We start from the raw sequence: 24,872 nt of genomic DNA, 5'->3' as shown, positions 1-24,872 counted from the left end.
ATCCACAGTCTCCAGACCAGACTGGGAAGTGGACATGGAGTCGGGGCTGGAGCTGGAAGAGAGGAGCATCCCCTGAGTGGGAATGGGGAGCCAGGGCTCTGGCAAAGGGAAACCCGTCTGCCGGTTGCTCGTGCAAATAAGTGAGGTTCTACTGTCAGTACAAGAGATTCCAGGTTATGCACAGATGTGATGGACTCGTTTCCTTAATTAAAGTACCAAAATTAATTGTTACAAGCAACACATCTAAATAAAATAATGGGCACTCATTTAGGCATCATGTTTCCTAAACCAATAAGCAAAAAGGAAAAAAAAAAAATAAAATGGGATGCACCAGGAACTCTTAGTTATTATATACTAACCAAACTGTGCATGGCACATTTTATTTCTATAAAACTATTAAAACTATTACAAAATATTCAAAAATACATTTTAGTAAATTTACAGCAGTTATTTCTCAATTTATTAATGCAAAACATCCTTTTCCCCCCTCTGTACAAACTACCATCTCCATCGTCCCAGAATTGCCGCCATGTGCGCTTTTTAAAAAATATTATTTTCTAATAAACTTTTTCTGAAGTTAAAAATAACAAAGTTTCTTACGGTTTTTGCAAATAAAAAGTTTGTGTAACAGTCTTGACTTCCATGAACGTGGCCAAATGATGTTTTTACAAAGCAAAACATGGAAAACAATACAGGAAATGATGTTACATTTGAAACTATTTAAATTAAAATAATATATTCTCATATTTTACACTATTTCAAAAAACGAAATGTGATTCAGTTAAGTATTGATCTCTCAAAAAAATCTAATTTACAATTCTGTGTATAAAAATATAATTTACGGACCCCCATGAAGTTTGTCTTTTTTGTGTGTGTTTGTTTGTTTGCTTGCTTGTTTTTTAGACTTGCGGAAATGAAGGAGCAATGTAATGGAGAGATGGGAAAGTACAGAATTTTGCTTTCTGAAAGTCAGGACACACATGACATGTAGAAAAATAGACTCTGCGCAGTGTTGCTTGGCCTCACAAAATAATTTTTTCCCCTGTGAGTACAGTTCACATGATAATAAATTATCAAAGAAACTATTTAAGGCTCTTGAAGGTCCGGTTCATATCATTTAAAACATCTATTCAAAATACCAAAGAAATAAATATCCAGGAGAGGAGAAAAAAAAAAAAAACAAACAAAAACAACCAACAAACAAAAGAACAAATAAAAATATATATATATTTATAAACTAAACAGAACAGAACTTCCAGGGGTCTTTGTTTCCCTTTAAGTCTACTTTGGACTGTCCTACTTAATTATTATTATTTTATTATTATTAATTTTAAGTCTTAATCCGTGCTCTCTTTTAAAAATATGTATTTTTTTCTTTTTTTTTTTTTTTTCTTTTAGGTTTTTCTTTTCTTTCCTTTTTTCTATTTTTATCCTTTCTTCTTTCTTTCTCTCTCTCTCTCTCTCTCTCTCTCTCTCTCCCCCTCCGTGTCTCTGTCTCTCCGTCGGAGCCTGGCGGGCGGCCCGGAGGACGCGGGGTCCCCTCAGCTGGATGACACCATCATGCCCAGCGGGTGCAGAGAGTCACTATCCAGCACCCAGCTGCCGATGCGGTAGAGGAGCCGAGAGTACCAGTGGATGCCGGGGGCCTCGGGATCTCCCATCGGGGACCCCTCGGCGGAGGGGCAGAGGGCGGCCAGCAGGCCCTGGAGCAGGCGGAAGGGAGCGAAGGCCCAGTGCGCCCAGCTGTGCTCCTCGATGACGGCGTAGCACGAGGCCAGCACGCGGTCGATGAGGATGGTGCCCTGGGCGGTGAGCGGGGCGTAGGCGCCCGACGCCTCCTCCCGCAGCGACACGCGGTGCACGGCCGCCGGCAGCAGCCGCTGCCCGCCCTCGCCCAGCACGAAGATCCGCTGGCCCGGCCGCACGCGGCTGGCGAACAGCGCCCGGCTGCTGGCGGGCCCCGCCTGAGACTGGTTCTGCTGGGGGGCCACAAAGAGCAGGTGGGCGGCCGTCAGCAGCAGCCGGGCACGCGGCTGCCGAGTCTCGATGACGTAGAAGAGCTTGTGGGAGCCGTCCTCGCGGTCGAGGAAGGTGAGGAAGTCGCTGTAGAGCAGACGGCCTTCCGTGTCGGCCACCAGCACCCTGTCTCCAGGCCTCAGGTCCTTCACCAGCTTGGTCCCGCCTTTCTCCAGGTGCACCGTGGCCGAGCCGGGGAAGCAACCCCCAGATTTGGCCGCCACTGAGTTTTCTGTGCGAGGAGAGAAGCACAGCAGGGTTAGGGGAGGCACATGCTGGGCTGGGGCATGGGGGCATGCGGGAACTTATCACTTCCCCAGGCACCCCAACCCACCAAGAAAGCACAGGACACAGCCAGACTCCCCTCTGAAATTCCTCCACCCTCATCTACGAACACTCCCCATTTGCACGCAAGTGAGAAGTCCCTTCAGCCGGATTTGTGCAATATCTCCTCTGGGTTAGGAGTTACAAGAGTGATTTGTCTCATAAAGGAAATGAGCCAAAATATTTCCACTGAGGAAACTGTTCCAGAACAAAATCTCTTCTGGAAGAACTTCCCATCTGGCTACTGTTTACCCTGCACTGACACCTGATGCCAGATAACTTTCAGGTTTTCAAAGCTGAGTGGTTTTGCTGGCATAAAGTTTCTTCTCTAAGCAAGTGCCTGTGCTCTTGATGCTCGGGGTCCCCACTCAGCTCTTACTCAAGGAGCACATCTAGGGCAGCAAACCACAGAGAACAGGAGGAGACTTTGGGTGCACACAAATTTTGCCACTGTAAAGCAATAACACAAATTTCCCAAATTCCCCTCCATAGTGCTATGCAAGGCCCCATGCTGCCTCCAGCCTTCCTGCTCCTCAAGGCGGCTGCTGGGGCATATCCCAACCTCATAGAACCCCTGCCTGGCACTTCCATCACTCTGCTTCAATCCTCTTTCAAAAAACCAAAAATCCTCTCCCCCATCTCCTGGAAGAAGGATGCTCTTCCCTGTCTCAGAGTGTGTGGTCCCAGAGCAGCCCTACACCTGTGCCAGGCTCAAGCAAATGCCTCCTCCACCTCCTCCAGCTCTTGGGAGCTACTCAGAGTTTAGAGCAGCTGTTGCTGCTCTCCAGTGCTTCTGGGAGGAGCAACCTCAGACAAAGAAAGCAAAAGTAGCAATGAGACTCTGAGTCTCTCTTGCAAATCACTTTTTGAAAGCTCAGCCACCTGTGGGGTGGTGGTAAAAAAATGTCTGCTGTATTCCAGGCTGATCTCTGTCTCAACAGAGGGACTTGCAGTGTTCCCGACCACTCTGGCTTTTTAAATACTGGGTAATACCCCATAGTGTCATGGTAGCAAGTGTCTTTACCACAGCTGTTGAGATTCCCCATCTCTCACTTGCCTTTTCCTGCTTTCTCCCAGTTACTCCCTATACCAGTTAAGAGATCTGGTGATTTAGCTCCTAAAGATGGACAGATTTTATATTTTGCCTCTGTGGCTGTTGCTGAAATTCCTAGGATTTAAACAAATCCTTGGAGTGTCTCCTAATGACTTTCTCAGGAAGGAGAGGAAGGGTGAAAATTAGACCCTTATTGATTTGCTAATGACTTTATCACTTCTCCTTCAGAAATGAAGCAGCAAGATCTCCAAAGCCTCCCTCTTCAGGGAGGACATGGCAACAAACAAGCTATGTGCTTTATATGGAGGCCTCTGCTAGCAAACTACACCTTCCTACAAGCTGGCGGTAAAGGTCTGGCTAGAGCTTTGTTTGCATATTCAGGGACTTGATGAATAGATGTAGTAGTGTAGCAGCTCTACAAACATGCCAGTGAATTGGCAGAGGTGTGAAAATCTGCCTCTTTGAGCAGTGCTTGTTTGGGTTCTCTAATTAAAATCCAATAAAGGATCAGCATTGTCATTCTGATTCATGTAATAAATGCAGACACTCTTGGAAGAGAGGACACTTCCATTTTTTTCCCAGCTTCTTCCCCCCCTTTTCTCCCCCTCCCTATTTGTTCAGGTGCAGAAACCCTATGTGCCAATTCACACACATACTCTCCAAAAAACCCAAGACCTTCCAAGCACTATTTGCACAGCAGAGCCACTTTTCCAAGGCACTCAAGATCTGTATTTGAATTTTAAATGTAGGAGCTTGCTCTAAATACTTGCTGTAGCGCATTATCAACGTCCCTTTTACCACCCCTGCCTCTCCCTCCTTGTTCTGATGACAATAATTCAGGCCTTGGGGGAACTCTTCTTTGCATTCCAGTCTCCTGGATCATACTTTTTGCAAACAGAGATCTAGATAAAGGATCTTCCTGCTGGCATTATGGGATTTAATCTTCTCATGAGATGCTCTGTCATGAAATGAGGTTTGGACAGTTTAAGATCCGGCTGAGAGAGTGGAATTCAAGCCTGCTCCCTTCAGCCTGCCTCGTACAGTCACACGACCCTGCCTGACACCCTCCAAATATTGCCCCCAAGTCCTTGTGCGCCGAATCCCAATGAGCAGCTTGGGGTGGCTCCTCTCCTATGAAACACCCCCGGGGTGGATTAGGAGGTGCTCCTGGGCTAAGGTCACAATCGCCTTGCGCTACAAAGCCCATCTTGCCCATTGAAAGGGGTGTTTTGGATCTCCACACAGCTGACAGCTTTGCAGGGCCTCTTTTCGGCTAGAAAGGACCCAGGAGCCGAACAAAAGCCGTCGCAGGCTCTGAGGACAAAGCTCACATGGGTCAGGAGAGGAGCTCAGCCCCTGGAGAGCTCCAGGCTGGAGTGGAGGACATGAACCCCTCCTGCAGGTGGGCACGGCAGGGCAGGGCTGGCTTCGCTGCCGTGGGGCTGCTGGGTTCGAAGCAAACAGCTATATTTAAAGAAAGCCCGCTATTTTCTTTTGCAGCCAAGTGCTTCCTGACACATCCAGCAGGTTGCTGGGCTAGAGTATGCTCTTAAAAAGAGCTTTAGATGTCATACATCTGGATGGAGGGAGGCGGCGGAGCTGAGGGCTGGCACTCGCTAGCAGATTTACTTCCCCCAAAAAAGCGTCAAGTGTCAAGAAAAGGAACTCTGCGAGTCGGGGATTTCTTGGGAGCTGTTCCCGGGTTGAGACAGCGTGTGGCGTTGTAAGCACAGGGGAGGGGAGCGAAAAAAAAATATGTATATCCCTATCTGGGAATTTCCTAGCGGCTACCGCTGAGGGAGGCTGGGGACCACGTTACTTATTTATTTTCCTGGCCGGCTCCCACTCGGAGATTAGCGCTCGCGAGTAAGGCGTGCAGCCAGCGGGGCGGCTGGAGACGGCCACGAGTGTTTGTGTTGAACATGCCCCTTGGATGGGGAAAGCATCGGACCCCACGGGGGGAGGAGAAGGGTGTGTGGCTGCGACGCAGCTCTCGTGGGAAGGCTGGCCAAGAAAATCGCCCAAATAAAGGTGCTGTGAAATACTGCTGCAGCTGGCTGGGCTTTTTTTTTTTTTTTTTTTTTTTTTTCCTCCCCCCCTTTCGCCCTCACTCTTTCTTTTTCCCCCACCTCTGCTCCGGCGAGGTCTCTAAGAGGCGGGGGAAGGCCGGCTGTGCCCTCGGGGCTCCGCTCCCATCCCCGCGGGAGCCCCGGCGGGGCAGGCCGGGCGATGGGGACCCTGCAGAGCCCGGTGGCAGAGACAGGGCACAGAGAGCTCTAGGACGCTGAGTCTCCCTACCTCGGCACGTCTCTGGGCAGGCTGCCCGCCTTACCTGCTTTGACGGAGCAGTGGATGTGCGCCTTGGACTCGTAGTAGACCCAGTCGAAGCCAGCCTCGACGGCCAAGCGGGCCAGCATGCCGTACTTGCTGCGGTCCCGGTCCGAGGTGGTGATGTCCACGGCGCGGCCCTCGTAGTGCAGGGACTCCTCGGAGTGGTGGCCGTCCTCGTCCCAGCCCTCGGTCACCCGCAGCTTTACCCCGGGCCATTGGTTCATCACCGAGATGGCCAGAGCGTTCAGCTTGTCCTTGCAGCGCTGCGGGGATAGGGGCAGACAGGGAAGGGTCATTATGGGGGGTGCTGCAGCCAAGGAAACACCCCCCCCTTCGCTATCTATACCCCCTTGGGCCGCATCCTGCTCTCCCTCTCCAGCCAAGGAGGCGGCGTTCCTGCGCTCCCCGCCAAACGCGCCCCAGGATGGGCTCAGCCAGAGCTGAGCATCTTCTCCCCCTCTGCCAGGGAGGGAAGGGGAGGCAGGTGAGGAGGAGGAGAGTGGAACCTGGGGGCACAGGATGAACAGAGGATAAAACACCACGAAGACCCACGGGGTCGGACCTTTCCCCTCCCCTGGCACCTGCTGCGGGGACAGGGGGACCCCCCCTCTGCCGCACCGCCGGGGCTGGGGTGTGAGCGTGGAGATTCAAAGCCACCTGCACGGAGCAAATTCCTGCCGCTAAGTGCCCTGTCCCTTCCCGAGAGCAAAGTTTCTGCCCAGAACAAACACTCGCCATATAGCTCAGAGTCACGGATTCCCCCCCGGAATGTCTCTGCGGGTCTTTTCAGCTTAATTCTGTGTTGAAAAGGGTATCAATACATGTTAACAGCCTTTATGTGCTGGAGGGAGGGGTGGTTTTTTTCTTCTCTCCCTTCGCCCATCACTCATTAGAGCCCTCAAAGCTGCATGGGCTGGGAGCATTCACTCTGCTTCAAACATACATCGGCGCTTGCCTACAAAGCCGAGCAAATCCATACAATAATATAGCTCTTAGTGGGAAGATGAAAAGCAGGGGAGGGCCAAGGAGGGAAGTTAAGCGGAGCAGGGATACTATGCAAGCCAGGAGTCCCTTTGTGTGGAGTGAAACCCTTCCAACTCCGTGGGGAAAGTACTGCAGGGTTTTTCATTGACCCTCCAGAGCTACCAGCCTTCCCGGGGCTGAACTGGGCCCAGCAGCACCGGGAGCACGTAGGGACCGAGTAATGAGTGGCACAGGATGGGGGAAAGTGAGGAAAAGAGGTGAGCTAAAACCCTGAAAGTTTTGGAGAGATTCCCATCTTAGCCAGGTGGGGAATGGACACAGAAGCGACGGGGGAAAAGGCTCTCAGCCCGGCAGAAACAGGAAATCAGCACCGAAAGTATTGAAAAGCGCTTGACTAAAGATACAGCGTTAGGAACACACAGGTTGCCAGCTTTCTTCCTCCTTTTTGAGAGGAAAACAGCTCGTGGATGTAGCCGATGCTGTTCCCTTGCCGCAAACACTGATGTAGCTGTAAGCCACGGCGGGATGCAGTGGGCTGCTCTCCCCACACTGACTGGTGTGCTTGGCCTTCTGCAGGACCATTCTCCCCACTGTGCTCACAGCACAGCCAGTAACAGACCACAGAGCCCCCGTTTCACAGCTCCCAGGAAGGCAAAGCCCCTCCATTACTCCGACGACGCTACTTTTAGTGATGTGACAAGGTTGCTTAGAGAGGAAGTTCCCATGCGTCCAGCAACAGCCATAAAAGTGATTCCAGCAACACACAGGTCCCCAAGAGATATAAAACACACTCGTGAGCTCACTTTGGACTCTCCGGCCTACCGTTTTATGGAGAGAGACGGGTGTTTGGGTTTCGGCACTATTCCCGGCAGCAAAGTGCAGCAGCACAAGGAAGTTGAGTTTGATTTATTTTTATTATTTTCCCCTCTCTCCCTCACACACCTGAGTGGATAGATATGCTCCTTCACTGATTTAAAGGAAAAGGGGGAGAAGGATCAAACATCTCAGCTGCTGCTAAGGGGACAGCACAGCGCGACACGGCGATGTCTTTTCCCGCACGAGAGGAGCGGGCGCGGGCAGGGACGCGGGCAGCGCCCAGGGGCTCTGGCCGCTCCGGCCCTGCCTGCACCACTTCCCGGCGAAATAAAGAAGAAGAAACGGCCTCCTAAAGGACTTTTCTCCCTTTTATACTGCCTGAGCTGGATTGTCAGAGTCAAAAGCCGTGAAGCCCAGACTATTTATTAATTCATCGGGTCGTGTGCCACAAATCAAGCCCAATTCTGTTCAGCCACCGTGAAGCTCAGCAGGGCTGCCTTCACTAACGCTTTGTGTGGAGGCAAAGTTGTTCAACAAGCCCTCTCCTGCCAGCTCCTAATCTCTTCACAAATGAATTGCTTGAAGGAAACACTTAACAGGTACCTGTCAGTGTAAACAACCTGGTGGGCTTCCTAAATGCCAAGGTGATCTCTAAATTCCTCACATCACGCACCGGTTGTGTGCCTGCATTACACGAGATTGCTATTTTATTTCATACAAATTCCAGCTTTATCATACTGACCTGGCCTCCTTATCTCTCTCCCGAATCCAGCCAATGGCCAGGGTGAGGGGGGGGGGGTGGGGGGGGGGGAGGAAAGGGAGGAAGGGGGAGCCCTTAGCAAACTGCTGGTGTCACCTGCAAAGTTGAGAACCTGACTTACCTACCTCTGTTTGCATTCCCCCCCCACCACCCCCGCCCTTCTGGAGTTAATATTAACTAGCGGCTAATGCATTCGGCAACCACTCTGCAAGTTTAACGATTCTGTCCATGAAAGATCTCTCCATGGTTGAAGGGCTCCCGAAGCCGGCGTTTAAAGGCTGGCATTTAACGAGAGGTTGCCGGCCGAGGGAGAGAGGGAAGGAAAGGAAAGCGAGGCAGGGAGGCCAGCGGTACGACCGCACCCTGGGTCGCCGAGGACCCGACAGTGCCCGGGGAGCGCGGAGCAAGGGCAGCCAGTCCGCTCGCTGCCCGGTCCCGCTCCGCTTCCCCTCTCCCTGCCTGGCCCAGGGGCGCCGAAGCCCCGCTCGCTTCCCGAGCCCGTTCCCTCACCTCGCTCCCCTCTTTGCCGCCGGGTACCCGGCCCTGAGGCCTCCCCGGCCCCGCCGCTCTCAGCCCACCTCCCCCCTTTGTGTCTAAGGCACGGGAACAAGCGCTGAAGGAGAGCGAGGGGGCGGGAGGGGGGGGGGAAAGTATTTGTTTTCGTTTCGTTCGTCTGAGGGAAGTTGACAGAAGGTCAGGAGTTCAGACGCTGCCAGCTAATGCAGCGGGAGCGGCCAGCCGCGTAGCCGGCGCGGCGTGCCCCGGGAGAGCCGCGGGGCCGGGGTCAGCGCGGCCCGCCCCCGGCCCGCAGCCCACCGCTCCCGATCGTGCCCCGGCTGCCCTCTCCCCTCCCCGCCGCCCCGCTCCGCTCCGCTCCGCTCCCCTCCGCTCCGCCGCGCACACGCACCGGCGCAGCCGCGCGGGGAGGGATGCGCCGAGCCCCGGCGGGAGCCCGTCTCCCACGGAGCCGCCGCTGCCGCCGCTGCCGCCGGGCTGCGGAGGGAAGGGTGAAACCCGAGCCGCCGCGATCGATACGCGAGGGGAGTAAGTGGAGCTGAAAATGCGAGAGATGCAGCTCCGGAGGCAGCGGGGGCGGAGGACCGCGGGTGCGCGGAGGGGCGCGGGCCGCACCCGAGCGGGGACCGCCACCCGCTCCGCTCCGCTCCGCTCCCCAGCGCGGGGCGGCGGCGGCGGCGGGCGGAGGCGCCGCCGCGCTCCGAGGAGCGGTGCGATTTAAGGTGGTCGGGAGGAGATGGTGGCGGCCGCCGGTCCCTCGCCCCGGGAGACCCGGCAACGTGCGGAAAATCAGGCCGAGGAACGGGGAGAGTTTGGGAAATTCCACCCCCCAGCCCCCCTTCCCCGCGTCCACTCCCCGCCTAGTCCTTCCAGGCGAGTCCTGCTCTAGCACTGAAGGTGGGGCTTAAATGTATTAATATTAAAAAAGCGCTGTTGACCTATATTTGGAGGAAACCCATTTCCAGTGTCTAGATTGCATGTAGTTTCTGAAACTCCGGGATTGGCAGAGCAATTGACTTCACCGAGCTCTCTGTTGAGCATGAATTATAATTACGAGGTGACTCTCGGAGCGGTTCTCTCTCTCTCTTTTTCTCTTTCTCTCACCTTTATCTATTTTTTCTTTCTTTCTTTCTTTCTTTCTTTCCTTTTTCTTTTTTTTCCATAAAATGGTTCCGCAGCCCGATTCCACCCGAAATCCAATATTTGTAAACATTGTGCCATCAGATTTTTAAAAACAGAAGGTGATGCAATGCCGATAAGTTGCAAGTCCCTCCCCTATGGAAGTACCAGAGCATTGGCAGCGAGCATCCTTAAAGAAATATCAATATATTTACGCTCTGATGGTCACAATTGCAAATGATGGTATTGCAATACGAGCTATATAATACGGAATCAGATGAGGAATGGTCGATCCGGCTTCAGCTGCCTTTTGTGAGTGCACGACTGCATGCCTACTAAATTTAGAATATGCTCGCGAGGAGAACAATAATAATAATGACGGTTAAAATGAAATTAAAAGAAAAAAAAAGAGAGAGAAATCAAATAAATATATATATATATATAAAATCAAGTCAGCAGGCGCAGCAACCGCGGACTACGTTTGTAATAATGAGTGGGTGGCCTGGCGGTCACTATACACTTGGGGTCCTCTGAGCTGTATGCAATTCGTTTGATCAAAGTGCATCCTTGGGGACGAATGCAAACAGCAATCTCTAACCAAGTTACAGGGAACGCCATGGCACGGTAATGACTGTAAGTATCACACAGATTCCCCCACCAAATATCTAAATAGCTCCAGCTCCAGCCCCTGCTAACTTGGCTGGATAGATGGTATTTACATTCAATGGGGAAACTAGTCGAGTTTGGAGGGGCGGGGGGAGGAGGGGGAGAGGGAAAGGAGGGGGCTTTCAAAAATACTAAGACAGATGCGTCCTTTAGGATTGCTCAGAGAGGTTAACAAACACAAATACAGGTATCTCCGTGGCTCTACCTGAGTCATCAGTCTGTCAGCTCCCGTGTTCTCTTCATCCTTAAAAATAATGTCAGGGTTGTAATTTGGGGTTAGTTCTTTAAATCTCTCGGAGTTTCTTGTGATCTTCCCTTCATATCTTCCACTGGCCCCTAGGGTCTTCTCTGCCACATTGGGAATAAACTGCTTATAGGCTAAAGGGGTCAGCTTTTTGGGGTGTCTCCTTTTTCCAATGCCCCTGCCTGGTCCACAAGTCAGCCCAGAGGAGACTAAAAGAGCGCAGATGAAGCCCACCAAGAGAATTCTTGTCAACAGCAGCATTTCGTCCATTGAATCCAATTACTTCAAAGCTCTCTGTGCCTATCCCTGGCTGTCTCTCTAGAGCTCTCTCTCCTCCTATGTCCTTGTCTGCTTTCTGAATCGTATACTATCCACCGATCCCTAGCAAGACAGGTGCTGGAATGGCAGGCTTTAGGTCGCTGATAACGGAACACATCGGAGTTTGGTCGGGAGACAGCAATCGAGAGACAAAAAAAGGGTCTGATTTTAATGGTAGCAAAGCAAGACGCTTGTGAGAGGAGTCTGCCTTTAGTTCTATATTATAGCTGCCAGGGCCGAGAGCTGATTGGCCAAGGCGAGACAAGCTTGTCTTCTGATGTTTTAACCCTCAAAAAGGCAACAAATTCTTGAAAGATTTTTTTTTTCCTTTTACCTGAAGGGCTTGGAGCTGAGAGGGGTGGAGATCGTGCTTTCTTGGGATAACATCAATTACACGCCTTTTTTTTTTTCTTTTTTTTTTCTTTTTTTTTTTTTTTTTTTCTTTTTTTTTTTTTTCAATTTTTTTTTTTTTTCCCATTCCCCCCCCCCCCCCCCCCAAAAAAAAACTTTCTTGGCAGAATCGTACATTTGTCAGCAAGAGGAACAGATGCCTCTCTGAAAGAGGGGAAAAAATTAAGATTAGCAGGCTTCTTCAGTGCAGTCAAGTTTCTAAGGGCAGTTGTGGTTAAAAAAAATGCCGAATTATCGGGGAGCTGTGCAAATAGGAACATACTTAGGTAATATTAACGCCCCGGGGGGGAATAATGCCATTTCAGAGCGCACCCACCTAAATGTCTTTGTAACAGGTTTCTTGTCCCTGAAAAGGGAGATTGCTCTCCCTCCCAAAGACATACATTTTTAAACACACTCGCCTTTTAGCTGATAAATGACCACTTTACTAGCAGAAACAGGTCTGATTTGAAGCGGCAGTTAAATGAAGTTAGTGTCTGACTTGCTTATCACACAACTGCAATGTGGCACTATTTATTTGTTTGTTTATTTATTTATTTATTTATTAAAAATAAAATCAGGACTATCACCCAGTTTAAAATAACGTTGTGTCTTCGGACGTGCATGACTAGTCAACTGATTAAAAATAGATAGTCTCCTGAGCACGCTATATTCTTTGTTTCTTTGGTCAAAGTCGGAGAGGAGCGTTTTAGACTCTTACACCTCCTTGCGGGGTGTCATTAAGTTTTTAAGAAAAAGCATAGTGTTAAAAGCATCCGCAAACACAATTAACAGATCGATCCAAGCAAAGTGAATAGAAAGGGGATAAGTTTAATGTTAAATTAATTGTTATCTCATGCAGCGTGGCAAGTGATGTCTTTATCCCGATCTCCAAAAGCTACTAATCAGACAAAGGTGTTGAGAGACGAGCAAAATTGCAGAGATGAGGCTGATAGAGCAGGTTAGACAGAACAGCAGAGTCCCATATGAACAAACACTTTTCTGCCTGCAAAGTGCTCATTTGCTTTTGCTTCTAAGAAAATATTGTCCTAGGATTTAGAAACTTTCAGGAGTTTTTTAAGCGTTCTTAAAAATTCCAGGATGGTGTGATGAAGTATTTCAAGGTCCACTTTCTCAGAAAAACAAAACACATCCAAAATAATAAACTTTATTTAAGTCGTGGGGTTTTAAAAAAGACAAAGAGAAAAACAGAAATAAAAAGAGCTCTTTGGGGTGAAAAATTATATGAGAATTTTCCGGTCTGTGACACTGAGCTGAGTAATAATCAACTTAAACCTTGAAAATGGATCTTAAAATCAGTTTTTAAGTGGTAGAAAAGTTGTATATCCGTAAACTGCAACAAGCAGGTCAGCACGGACTTTTCAAGGGACAAAGTGATCTTTTCAGGTAAATTTTAGCAAAGAGCCGAAAGAAGTGGTCCGAAATGGTCTCACGCCGACTCTAACTGGCTCTTTCATCTTTTTTAGCCTATGCTTTTCTTCTGCTATTTGTGTTTCTTTGTGAAGTTTCAGTGGGTCATCGATTTCTCTTTCCGACCTTTAAATTGAGGAGTTTTGACTTGGAAATGGGTAAAAAGTTAGAAAGTCAGCAGCTTGGCTCCTAGGTTGTTATCAACCAACTTAGTTGCAGAAACAAGTTGTATAACAGCTAAATACCTGCTTCATGCTATTAAAAAACAAACTTAAGTTTTATCTCCCCGTCTGCGTGCATGCGAGAAGACAGATACAAGGAATATATAATTTATACAAAAGAGGGTATGTTCTTTTGATGTGGTTGCTTAAACAGCATGACTTGATATAACAGTTGATTAAACAGCTCCAAGGAATAAAAGCTATTCTTAATGGTGTGGAATACTGCAAAACTTTTATCACCCCTCTTACCTTGTCCCCCTCCCCATGGAAAGAAGATCGATATCCCAGGCACTAGATGGGTGGACATCGCAGTGAAGACGTCTAGAGAATAAGGACAAACTCCCTCATTATCAGATTGCCATATGTACAAAGCAGTCGCCCAAAGATTAACAGGGAAGGAAACGCAAAGAAGGAATTAATTAAATGCAAGTAATAAATGCGAGAAGGGGGGGGGGGGGGGGGGGGGGGGTGGGGGGGGAGAGAGAGAGAGAGAAATCAAGAAAAGTTGTAACTGTGGGAAGCTCGAAATCCCCCTCCTATCAAATTAGATGTGAAAGAAAGCAGAGCTGGGGGAGCGGGCAGGCTCTGCTCAGCCTCAGCGCAGGCTGGAGCTGGCGGCGGCCCCGCCGGGAGCCGGGCGGGGGGAGCCGGGGGGGCGAGGGGGACACGGGGGAAGCCGCGGGAACCGGGCCGGCGCTCCCGCCCGCCCCGCCGAGCCTCCGGGATGCGCCCTGCCTCTCCTCCCCGCCAGGAGCTTTTCTTCTTCCTTTTTAATTATTATTTAAATGCCACAGCTTCTGGGAAAACAACAGCCCCCGAGCCCCCCGCTCCGCACTGCCAGCGGCACGGGGGGCGGGGGGGGGGGACCGGGTCCTGCCCCTGTCCCGCCGGCCCCGGCCCCGGCCCCTGCCCCGGGCTGCCGGGGGAGCCCCGGGCCGAGCCCTGCCCGGCCCTGCCCGCACCTCAGCTACAGCAAACACCCCAAAGCAGCGGCAGCCCCGGGCCGGCACCGACGCCTTCTTTGGAGGGTCCAGAGCCCACTGCCACTGCTGTCGCCACGGGCCGCGGGGTCCCTCAGGGCAGCCCAGCGGGAGGGTGCCGGAGAGGCCCCTCAGCGAGGCCCCTAGGTGGAACTGCCTGGCTCCACTGCCCTGCCCACAGCGCCAGGTCCATTCTGGAGCTGCCCTCAGGCTCCTCATCAGGCCCCAGATCCCTGGTGGAGTGTCGGGCCCTTGGGTCATCCGGAGCCTGATGCGCACCACAGCCTCGGGAGCATCCAGTGCTGACCCCAGTGAGTCCTACTGCAAGCCCCCGCCGAGCCCAGGGCCCAGCACTCCTCGCTGACACAGGCTGCTCCAGGGGCTCTGCAAACTCCCTGGAAGCTCCCGCTGTGGTGGCATGGATGGGGACATGGGGCAACGCTGTCCAGGGCCGTGCCCATCCAGCCTGGGCTGCAGAGGGGCGGTGATGGATGCACCCAGCCTCCAGCGGAGCTCTTTGAGACTCGGACACTATTTATCCTCTCTTTTATGAAATCTGGTTTTGCTGATGGCTGTGTGCTCTGCATAAATCCAAGGAAGGGTTCAGACTGCGCAAGACGAGCTGCTCATTGGCCGTTTGAAGTTTTCAGATTTTCCTTGTGCTGATGTATTATGGTTGATGAATCTCAAAATACAGAAAACCGCACATGCAAATGCTGTATGACTTTTAAATGGATCTTAAATATTTAGCATCCTTAATATCTAATTTGTCCTCACGCTTAATACATATATTTTTTAATAAATTATCAATTTATGGAACATGAAAGCTTCATTCTTGTAGCCTCTTTGCACCTGTGCTGCTTCCTAAGAAATTTGGGATCACAGCGATCACTGCCAGAGGAACTGGAATAACTTAGTGAAAACAGAGGTTATACTAGAGTAAAACTGGCGTAAATGGAAGGAGATTCAGGCAGGATTTTCACCTGAAGTTTTGTTTGATTCTTTTATATACCCCACCCTCCTTCATGGCAGTGTTAAACCATTTTCTTTAAGGGAATTGGTGCACATCTCTGTTGCCCGTCCTTGTGGTTTTGCAATACCTATCTTGAAAATCAACTTTGAAATTCCAGTTCAGAATTACTGTCTAGCTGGCAACTACATCTTTATAATGACAAGAAGAACAAGTCTAGTTCTTTGGATTTTTCTTCCAAAACCCCCCCAAACCCTGGCACCAACAAGAAAAATTAAGCTTGTAGTTTTCCATGCATTTTGGTTTGACAGCAAAATTCAGGGAGCCATGCAGCTGAAACCAGGTATAGCTTTGCTGTGCCCTTAGTCTGGCATTAGTCTGTGAGCATTTTTGCTATAAGAAAAAAAACATTTTGTGTGTATGGAGAAGTAAAAAATATTTGCTTTCCAGAATAACTCTGCATTGATTTCGCAGTTTTCATATCCATTTGCTAGTGGATTAATGCTAATCATTAGCTTGGATATGGTCAATAGAGCCTTACATCATACATACAAAAAATTTTGTTGGCAGAATGATTCATAAGACATTGATATCTAGGTTTTGTTCTGCATTTGCTGTTGAACCAAACTTTAAAGCAGAATTTCCCACAGGTTTCCTTCAGGGGGGCAATATGTAGTGCCTGATTATAGGTTTATAGAGAAACCTTTACATTTCTCTTCTAGGTCTTTTCATTTCTCCTTGAATAACCCAACTGTTTCTCATTCCAAAAGTCCCAGGTGGGTGTGAGTATAGGGTTTGGGTTTTTTTCTTCCTGGATTGTGATCCGCATCCCTTTTGCTGTTACTTCCTTCTGGTCATGAATGGGGAAAATCCCAACCCAGGTGTTTCTGTCCACGGGGACGGTGGGAGGGAAGCAGCCACTAGGGGAGCCCGATGTTGGAAGTAACCTCTGAGCACCTTCCTCACAGCTTACGCAGCTTTTCTGCAGTAGAAATTTGAAAGCAGGTGTTAAGTGGAAAAAAACCAACAGCAACAACAACAACAACAAAATAAACAAACAAACAAAAAAAACCGGCAACATAACAAATGGGCAAGCTTTGGAGCTTTATTTTTCAAATTTTTTTGTAACAGTTATATAGCCAAGTATCCCAAAATTTTTTTCTTGTTGCTCTGTACATTGAATTGTGAGGTGAGAAACGGCCACAACACATCTTTTCTTAGCTTCTGATAAGCCATAAAATGAGGAGGTACTGAAATATACCTGCTTAAGCAGCAGCAATGAGTAACCGCAAGAATATCTGATGTTTAGTCCCAGTTTTAAAGTGGGCTTACTTTCCTGGTCATTGGCAGGTGACTTAGATTCAAAGTTTGCATCACATAAACATTGCTAAGAATAAACCTTCAGAAGAAATCATATCTTTCTCTTGTTGTTGTTGTTGTTATAAAAATTGTTGACTGGATTATTAATGGGCAGTATATTAATCTGGGTTTTGGTTGTTTATCTAAGGAATTTATCTGGACAACTGAGTCAATGATCATTAGAGGCTGTGGGTGTATGAAGAACCAAAATAGATCTTTTTCTCTGTGCAGATCAATACCAGCAGGTTCTTACTGGCTGTCTTTGGGTCCCACCTATTCACAAATGCACCTCTGAGTATGAAGGAGCTATTTATTCTAAAAGACTTGCTTTCATCTTTTTCAGTATCAATGACTCTGGAAGCTAATAAAATGTTTAGTGTAAATAAAGAGCCTATATTTAATAAATATTAATACTCCCCACAAATGGTTAATGAAATAATTCTATTTTAACAAGATCTACATTTCAATGTACTGTTTTCTTTTCAGAAAAGAAAAAAAAAAAAAACAAAACACATGAATACATAAAAAGCATTGGGAAATGCAAGTAATTCTTAGCTGTCTGACTTGCACAGTTCTAGTGTTTTAGGGAAAAAGTGCAGAGTCATATTTTGGAATATCAAGTGATAACACATCTCCCTCTCTATATGATAAGACAGCCAGACAGAGGATGCTAAGAGAAACCTGAAGGCATGAGATAAATTCAAACTTAACTTTCTGGCTCTTGCAGTGCGAGGTTGGCTCGTTCAAAGTACACAAACCAACAGACTGGATCAAGGCCCTCTGTTTGGGCAGAGATCAGAAACAAAGCTTGCCCTCTAAAGTCCACCTCATAGCCAGATCCAGCCATGGTAACCACTGTATTCACTGGGCCATGGTAGCAGGAGAGGTATGTGCATGATTGTCTTAGTTTTTCTTGTTTCCTTACATTTGCAGACTATTTTTGAGCATAGTTTACATGTTTTCTTTCTTTTTCCCTGGCATATTTACACCCCAGCTTTTTAAAACGCTTTGTTCATGCCAGTCAGTTTAGCAATGCGCTTGTTAAAACAGTTCCTAGTATATTGTATATGACTGAAAATGACTTAATTGTTCTATTTCTTTCTGACCCCAATAAAAAGTGTCCCCGATATTGTTTGAGTCACTCCCTGTTCACAAGCGCCTACATGTATGTCACCGGGTGACTTTGAAACATTTCTTAGCTACATCAGTTCAACTGCTCCTATTTATTTATTTAGATTTGTAATAATGACAGTAAATGGCCATCTGAATCAATCTGGGCACTTTGCAGTCATTAATACTGCAGCATCAATATCACATAACGCAATTATAATGCAATAAATTACCCATATGCCTCATCTGTTGCCCAACCAAAATAAGAACTCCCCGTATCTATCACATTGCTCATTTATGCCCTTCCCCTCTAAAACACCTTGATAGCAGAAAAAAGGGGCCGTGAAATGTTCCTGAAAGCTTAACAAAACCCTGTCCTTTCCAAGAGTAGAAGCAGATATGAGAGCTGAGGAAATGGTACGTGGGATGCTCCGTCAGCTGATACGTCCTCATGAGCAGAGAAGGGCCCAATCCTCTGCCAGTCAACTCATAAAGTTACTTGAATTTATGTCAGAAAACCTCAGAACATCTTTCACTGACAACATCTGCAAGTGGATTGTGTGACAGTTTGGGAAGACTTTTGATCACTCATCTCAAACCATGTGGGGCTTCCTTGATTTTTGTAGGAACCCATTCAAACTAAGGCACAGACACAGCTCTGAATCTGGCATGAAGCCAGAACTAGGACCGGTCTGTCATGCTGCACATCATTCTGAGCTTCCATATTGGTTTGAGAAATAATTTAGCAGTGCCCGATTCAGCAGCTTAATCTCCAAGTGTGAAAGGATTTGGGTGTCTGTATGAAGGTTTGCACCTCGACCCCACTATCTGACAGCTGATGATGCAAGGACCTCTCCTGGGCAGCCTCCTTCTGAGTAGCCACAATGATTGTTTTTACCTCAAATGGATTCTGGAGCATCTTTACTGGAGGAACAGAGGGAGGGAAGGAGGAAGGGAGAGAGGGAAGCTTCTTTGTGCAACCATGAAGCTCAGAGCTCCTGTGCTGTTGTGTCATGGGAAGGGGAAAGAACCAACAATTTTGCAGAAGCAGTAGCAGTAATCCTTGGATTCAAGAAATTGAATACTTTTTCCAATTTCCCACAGGATCCCTTTAGAAAACCCATTAGAACAGCAGACTTGACCCTGGTAGGCCTTGATTCAAAGTTCTCTGGATTCAAATGGAGCCTTTCTGTTGTTTTCAGCAGATTTTGCATCACTTTGATGCTAAGTCCATCACATTTATGTTGCTCAGAGCAAACTGCTTGTGTTGCTGTTAACAATTCCTCAGATTCATACATAAAAGCAGGGAGGTAACACTATGGTTTTACAGCATCAAAGTAGCGTGCCCTGCTCTGTTCCCCAGGGAGATTTCTTTGGGTAACTCAACAAGCATCTCTACAGGGTAACAAACTGTGTTTAACTATTCATGCTAGATGTTTTGTCTCCTTCACAATTGCAGCAGTATTACCCAAATCTGCTGCAACGTGACAAATAATCTATTGGTCAAATTTGTTTGTAGAATTAATCAATTCCAATCAGTAATTGCCTTTGGGCAACAGATCAATTATGGCCTCATCTTTTGCTTCTCACTGTTGTAAAAACATCTAAGTAAGTTTTGAACAGCAATTTGCTTCATTTGCACTCAGAATCAGGCAGTGTTGATGTTGATGTTTATTTTAGTCATATAACCACATTTTCTGCACATGGCTTCTTTGTGGGCATGGAGTAACAATGCAGAAACAATACTATAGCACACAGTAAACCATGCTAAATACAAATTAACATTGATAACCAAGGAGGAGTAAGATGCATCCCTCACCCCAGTGAGGGAGTTGTGAGATCTCTGCATCTCTCAAGGTTCAAACAAGAGATGCTGTTTTTATTTCAGCTCTTCCCTGTGTTTATTTTTCTGTATAGAAGAAAAAATACTTGCTGGAGGTGCAGAGTTTTCTTCAGAAGGAAAAAGCACACTCTTGAAATATTCATCATAAAAAAAAAAATAACAACAAACCAAAAAACCCCACGCTCTATTACTTCACTCAGCCTTTCTTTCGGAAAGCAAAATAAATCATTATTTATGCATGGAGACTTGAAAATCAAAATCGTCACAAAGTAGCATAAGGGCAGCCTGACAAAATAAGGCACAGACCATAGGCTAGAAAATTACCCACCATGTAAACAAGGTGACACAGACAATTGGGCACTGGGAGCTTAGTGATTTTTGAGTCAGGGGAAAGCGTTTTGCTAATATAACCTAAGGGAATTTGAAATCACTCCAAAGTGCACTACCTGAAGACAGGCAATTTTTTGGAATGTGTGCATATTATGTCATTATATCTAAATATGCTGAGCAAAGAGCAGGATAATATTTCCCCTTCCTCCATGCTGTTAAAATGAATTCAATTTGGGGCAAAACTGCTCAGCTTTAATCAGTATTTTTGTGCATTAGTATCCAGTTGAATCCCTGGGCAAGCCAAACAAGCTGCAGACACCAGTGCAGCTTGATATTGCTATTTTTATTCATTTCTGTTTATTGCAGAAAAACTTAGAAGCCAAGAGAGCACCACCTTACCCGGCTTTACCCAAACAAATATAAGAACATCTCTTCTTCAAAGAGCCTACCCTTTTATTTGTACTGTTTGTACCTCACCTTATCTGTATGAAGACCAATTGAAGTAAGTGGGACAATTTACAGAATGAGGCATGTTAAGATTTCCAAGCTGATGTAGCAAAACACAGTTTTATAAAAGTCCTCAGCTGCACCTGATAGGATGCAGTGGGAGAAATGCCTCTCTTTCTTTAGCTGAAGGTGTCATCCGTACATTTTAAAGCTTTCTGGCCAAACTCATCTCTAGATATTGCTGAGGCAATTATATTCAGAGTGATTCAAACTGGACTGGATACTTACATAATTGGAGTATCTATGCTGAGCAGACAATTTTAAATGATGTGTGAGCTTTAGTAATTTTGAAAGAAAGTTTTATTAATTATTTGGAGTCAGGAGGAAACTCTCCCTTTAAACACCTTTTTGTGTAAATAACCATTTTGAGGTTCTGCCAGCAGTATTCTCTGGACTTGGCTGGAGCCAAGGGGAAAAGGTTTTAAAGACTCCAGGTGATTTGGCAGCACAGTGATCCTTCTTAAGTGATGAGCTGTGCATCTGCAATACCTGGCACAAAATTGAATTGTGACAACTTCACAAGTCACTGTGAGAGGGCTTCCTCACTTGTGGCAAATGTACAAGATAGGTTTATCACAGAATCACAGAATGGTTTGGGTTGGAAGGGACCTTACAGACCATCTAGTTCTGACTCCCCTGCCCTGGGCATGGACATCTCCCATTAGACTAAGTTGCTCAAAGCCCCATCCAACCTGACCTTGGACACTTCCAGGGATGGGACATCTGCAACCTCTTAGGGCAACTTGTGCCAGTGCCTCACCATGCTCACAGGAAAGAATTTCCTCCTGAGATCTAAACCTCCCTTCTTTCACTTTGAAGCCATTCCTCCTTGCCCTATCCCTCCATGACCCTGTCAGAAGTCCCTCTCCAGCTCTCGTGTGGTCCCTTGAGGTACTGGAAGGTGCCATAAGGTGTCCCTGGAACCTTCAAATCTCCAGGCTGGATAACCTCAGCTCCCTCAGTCTGTCTTCTTTCAGCCTTCTGAGCATCTCTGTGACCTCCTCTGGACTTGCTTCAGCAAATTCATGTCTTTCTTACTCTGGGGACCCCAGAGCTGGACACAGCACGGCAGGTGGAATCTCATGAGGGCAGAACAGAGGGGCAGAATCACCTCCCTCAACTTCCCTCAGCCAGCTGGACACCCTTCTCTTCCATAGAATCCCAGAATGTCCTGAGTTCAAAGAGAACAACAAAGTTCATCGAAATCCAGTCTCTGGCCCAGCACTGGGCAGCCCCAAGAATCCCATCATGTGCCTGAGAGCATAGTCCAAATGCTCCTTGAGCTCTGTCAGGCTGCTGCTGGGACCACTGCCCTGGGGAGCTGTTCCAGTGCCCAGCCACCCTCTGGGTGAAGAACCTTTTTCTGACATCCAGCCTAATAATTTAGATGCTGCCCAGAACACAACTGGCTTTCTGGGTTGCCAGGGCACGGTGCTGGGTCATGTCCAGCCTCCCATCCACCAGCCCAGCTGGATGTTGTGGAACAGTCTAGGCAAGGTCAGGTTGCTTGTAGGTGCAGGAAGCTGGGCGAGCCTGAGTGGCTCGTTATGGTAGGTGAGATGCAGTGTGGTGACTAATTCAGCCTTGCCACCACAGTGTTTCCTTGAATCATGCAGATTCATAGGTGGCTTTTGAAAATGTCACTCAGGTAGTATAATGTTGCCCAAGTTGGCGAACCAAGAATCAGGCTGTGAATGACAAGTCCTACAAAGGAAAGAAGTAAAGAACTCCGCGCCTTTCATTTTTCAAGTCGCAAATACAACGTAGAGAATGGATATCTTTAATTTGTATTCACATTTTCTGATTTGATGTCTTGAAGCTCACTATTGTTTTCCCTAGAAATAAGGATTATTTCAATCTATGCTTATATTATCAGCCTCCAAAAAACCTCTGCTAAGATCTTAATGTTCTGTACATGACAGCCGCTTAGAAAAACAAGATTTGTTTTGTTCTTGCACTGTGCAGTTTTTATTTCCTGTTGAATGCATTTATTGTACATTAACATAATTACTTTAATTTATTACCTTAGTAAATGTCAGCCCCATAAGATGTCAGCGTATTCCGTGTGTTACACTGCACTCATTCTGTTTAACAAACAGCCTCCAACAAATGATCAAACGCAGCGTCACGGTTCTACTTCACGTAGGCATTTTTGAAAGACCATTGTGCAATAAAAAATGTGCACTTGTAATTAAATTCTGCCTTTGTTTATACCTACGTACTCCTGTTGTGACCCATGCAGACTGAGACCTGCAAAGCCATGTCCAGCTGGCTGGGACGCTGGAAAGCCCTGTGTTACTAGTCCTAATCCTAGTCCTTTTAATATATTAAATCCCTCTCACACCCTGAATTTAAGACAGCATTTTTTCCTGTTTGATCTTTTTTTACCTCTAAAGTTTCAAAATGTTAGAACTGTCAAATCTGCTGTTTAAAAATCTCTTAGAATATGCTTAACACATGGAAGAAGAAATGATCCCAAGAAGTTTATCTAACTTTGATTCCTGATCCTAGATCAGGATCACATTCATATTTACCTATTATGTGTCCAGCAACATATTCACACTTATTCATGGCTTCACTATTAAAACCTCAGATTTTGGAGCAAATACATATTAGGGTCACTGGCTACAACACTGTGCATCATCTGCTGTACTTCATCAAGAGGGAACTTGATGAAGAAAACGGAAAGAAGAAGAACGGAGAGCAACATCCCCTTTCTGCTCTTTGCAGATTCCCCAGCAGCAGGTACTTCACAGCTAACTGCTGACTATGCAGTCCTCCTAGAGAAGGGTTGAAGTGTTCTTCTGCATCCTCCTCAGACCCTTGGAGTTTCTGTAGAAGATTTTCTTCCACAAGGAAGGTATGCAACTTCCTGTTGAGGGTTATAGACCCTTATTTTTCCAGAGAAAGAATTGCAAACACCATTCCTGATCTGTATTTGCAGAACGCACTGGAATGACTCCATAGAAGTCATGTTCGGTTCTATATACTGACAATATTTATAAGACTAATAACCTAATCTGGCATATTCACACACTATATGATTTCAAATATTTGCCTCTGATTTTGTCAGTGCAATGCATTGCTCAAAGAAGGCAGAGCTTGTCTTGACAAAGCATCTGTACTCTCTATTTCCATAAAATATCCCCATGAATTTGGAGAGGCCTTCTTAAAAGACTGCATGGTTTCTGAGATCTGTGCCACGGTATTTAAGATATAAGTTATTCATGATTTTCTACAGAACAAAAAAGCTTTATGAGCTGAGAGCAAGGGAGATGAAAACAAAAGCATCTCCAGATTGGAAAGAAAATCCAGTGTTTTCTTCAAACCACTCATCTCACTGTGAGCAGACCACTTTGTGGGAATATATGCAGAATGAGTGGACACCTCTCTGAAAAAACCTGTTTGAGCAGGACTCTTAGACCAGGTTTTCTGTATGTGCACAGCCCAAAGAATGCCCCAAGAGACTTGTTGAAGTCTAATATAGTTTATGAGAGATCATAAATATCTCCTCTCCAAATAACTTAATTTATTTTCGAATTCGATAAAGAGTTCCCAGAACAAATAGATAATCCTTCTAAAATGCAAACATAAACTATAAAGACATGTCTCTAAGAAGCAAAAAATCTACATTTTTTATCCTTGACATAGAAACCTAACAATTTTTTTCTGATAATTTAAAGAAAAACATGATTAAAATTATTGTGACAGGATTTTTTTTTTAATTCTAGATTAAATGAAGAAGTTTATCTCCAATCCTCCCTTTCACAAATTGTTATCAGAATGGCTGAAATCTCCCCATTCATCACATTATAGGCAAGCCAATTTGCACCTGTTAGGTGTCAACTAGAAACCGTCTTCTTGCCAGTGCTGGAGATGCTACCAGTACTCTCAGCTCTGATCATAACTGGATTTTCCTCCTTCACCATTGCTCCTGGGTAAAGAGATGTCTACAGGCAACAACCTTTGCAATGAGTACCTTTGTGGCTGACTTCTCATGGATTTATGAATGCAAATGTACTGTTCAGCTTGTCCAGATTTTTTTTTTTCTTCTGAGAACAATGTTCTATACTTCCTTGCTGAGCAATGCAGATAATATCAACTTAAGACATTTTAAAAAGTAATATGATCAAAAATGTCTATTTTTTCTTTCAGAAGCTAAATAACTTTACTTACTTCTCTTAACTTACTTATTCATCTCAGTTGAAGAATGAGAAGGAGCATTTACCCCTGCTATTTGACAACATTTTCTCTATTTTTAGACTGTCAAGTACTAGACTGAGAAGGATCTCAGTGAGCTGGAATTGTGTTTGGTCTGAAGGCGCAGATCTTTCTTTGGACTTGATGATCTTAGAGGTCTTTTCCAACCTTAATGATTTTATGATCTTATTTTATATTGGGGTCCTGTACCTACTTTTGATAAGAGGTTAAACACGTGAAAGTTCAACCTTGCAAATGTCTGTTGCATGATCTAAGTAGTGTGGAAGGACATGGCTTGGCTTGGATGAGGCCTTCTTCCTTCCATGGACACACAGCCAGGCACAGCTGCCAGTGACCCCAGGAATCTTTTCCCAGGTAGATAA

The 24,872-nt window shown here is 46.6% G+C and overlaps 1 protein-coding gene across 1 annotated transcript; it reads right to left on the bottom strand.

Moving 5' to 3' along the window:
- Positions 1-1,442: 1,442 nt before the first annotated feature.
- On the bottom strand, positions 1,443-11,309 carry SHH (sonic hedgehog signaling molecule). The gene is made up of 3 exons (XM_040073124.2): positions 10,792-11,309; positions 5,727-5,988; positions 1,443-2,248 (listed from the first exon to the last, which is right to left on the bottom strand). The coding sequence occupies exons 1-3, from the start codon at positions 11,098-11,100 to the stop codon at positions 1,542-1,544; spliced, it is 1,278 nt and encodes a 425-aa protein (XP_039929058.1). The 5' UTR covers positions 11,101-11,309; the 3' UTR covers positions 1,443-1,541.
- Between the last annotated feature and the right edge of the window lie 13,563 nt (positions 11,310-24,872).

Source organism: Hirundo rustica, chromosome 1 (genome assembly GCF_015227805.2).
Source record: "Hirundo rustica isolate bHirRus1 chromosome 1, bHirRus1.pri.v3, whole genome shotgun sequence".
Classification (NCBI taxonomy): domain Eukaryota; kingdom Metazoa; phylum Chordata; class Aves; order Passeriformes; family Hirundinidae; genus Hirundo; species Hirundo rustica.
This window is presented reverse-complemented; position numbering and strand designations above follow the sequence as displayed.

Coding starts and splice junctions, on each gene's coding strand:
- SHH (XM_040073124.2), bottom strand. CDS start 11,100: ATGGACGAAATGCTGCTGTTGACAAGAATTCTCTTGGTGGGCTTCATC. Junction 5,989..10,791: donor CTGACAGACTGATGACTCAG/GTAGAGCCACGG, acceptor CTATCCCCGCAG/CGCTGCAAGGACAAGCTGAA. Junction 2,249..5,726: donor CCACTGCTCCGTCAAAGCAG/GTAAGGCGGGCA, acceptor CTCCTCGCACAG/AAAACTCAGTGGCGGCCAAA.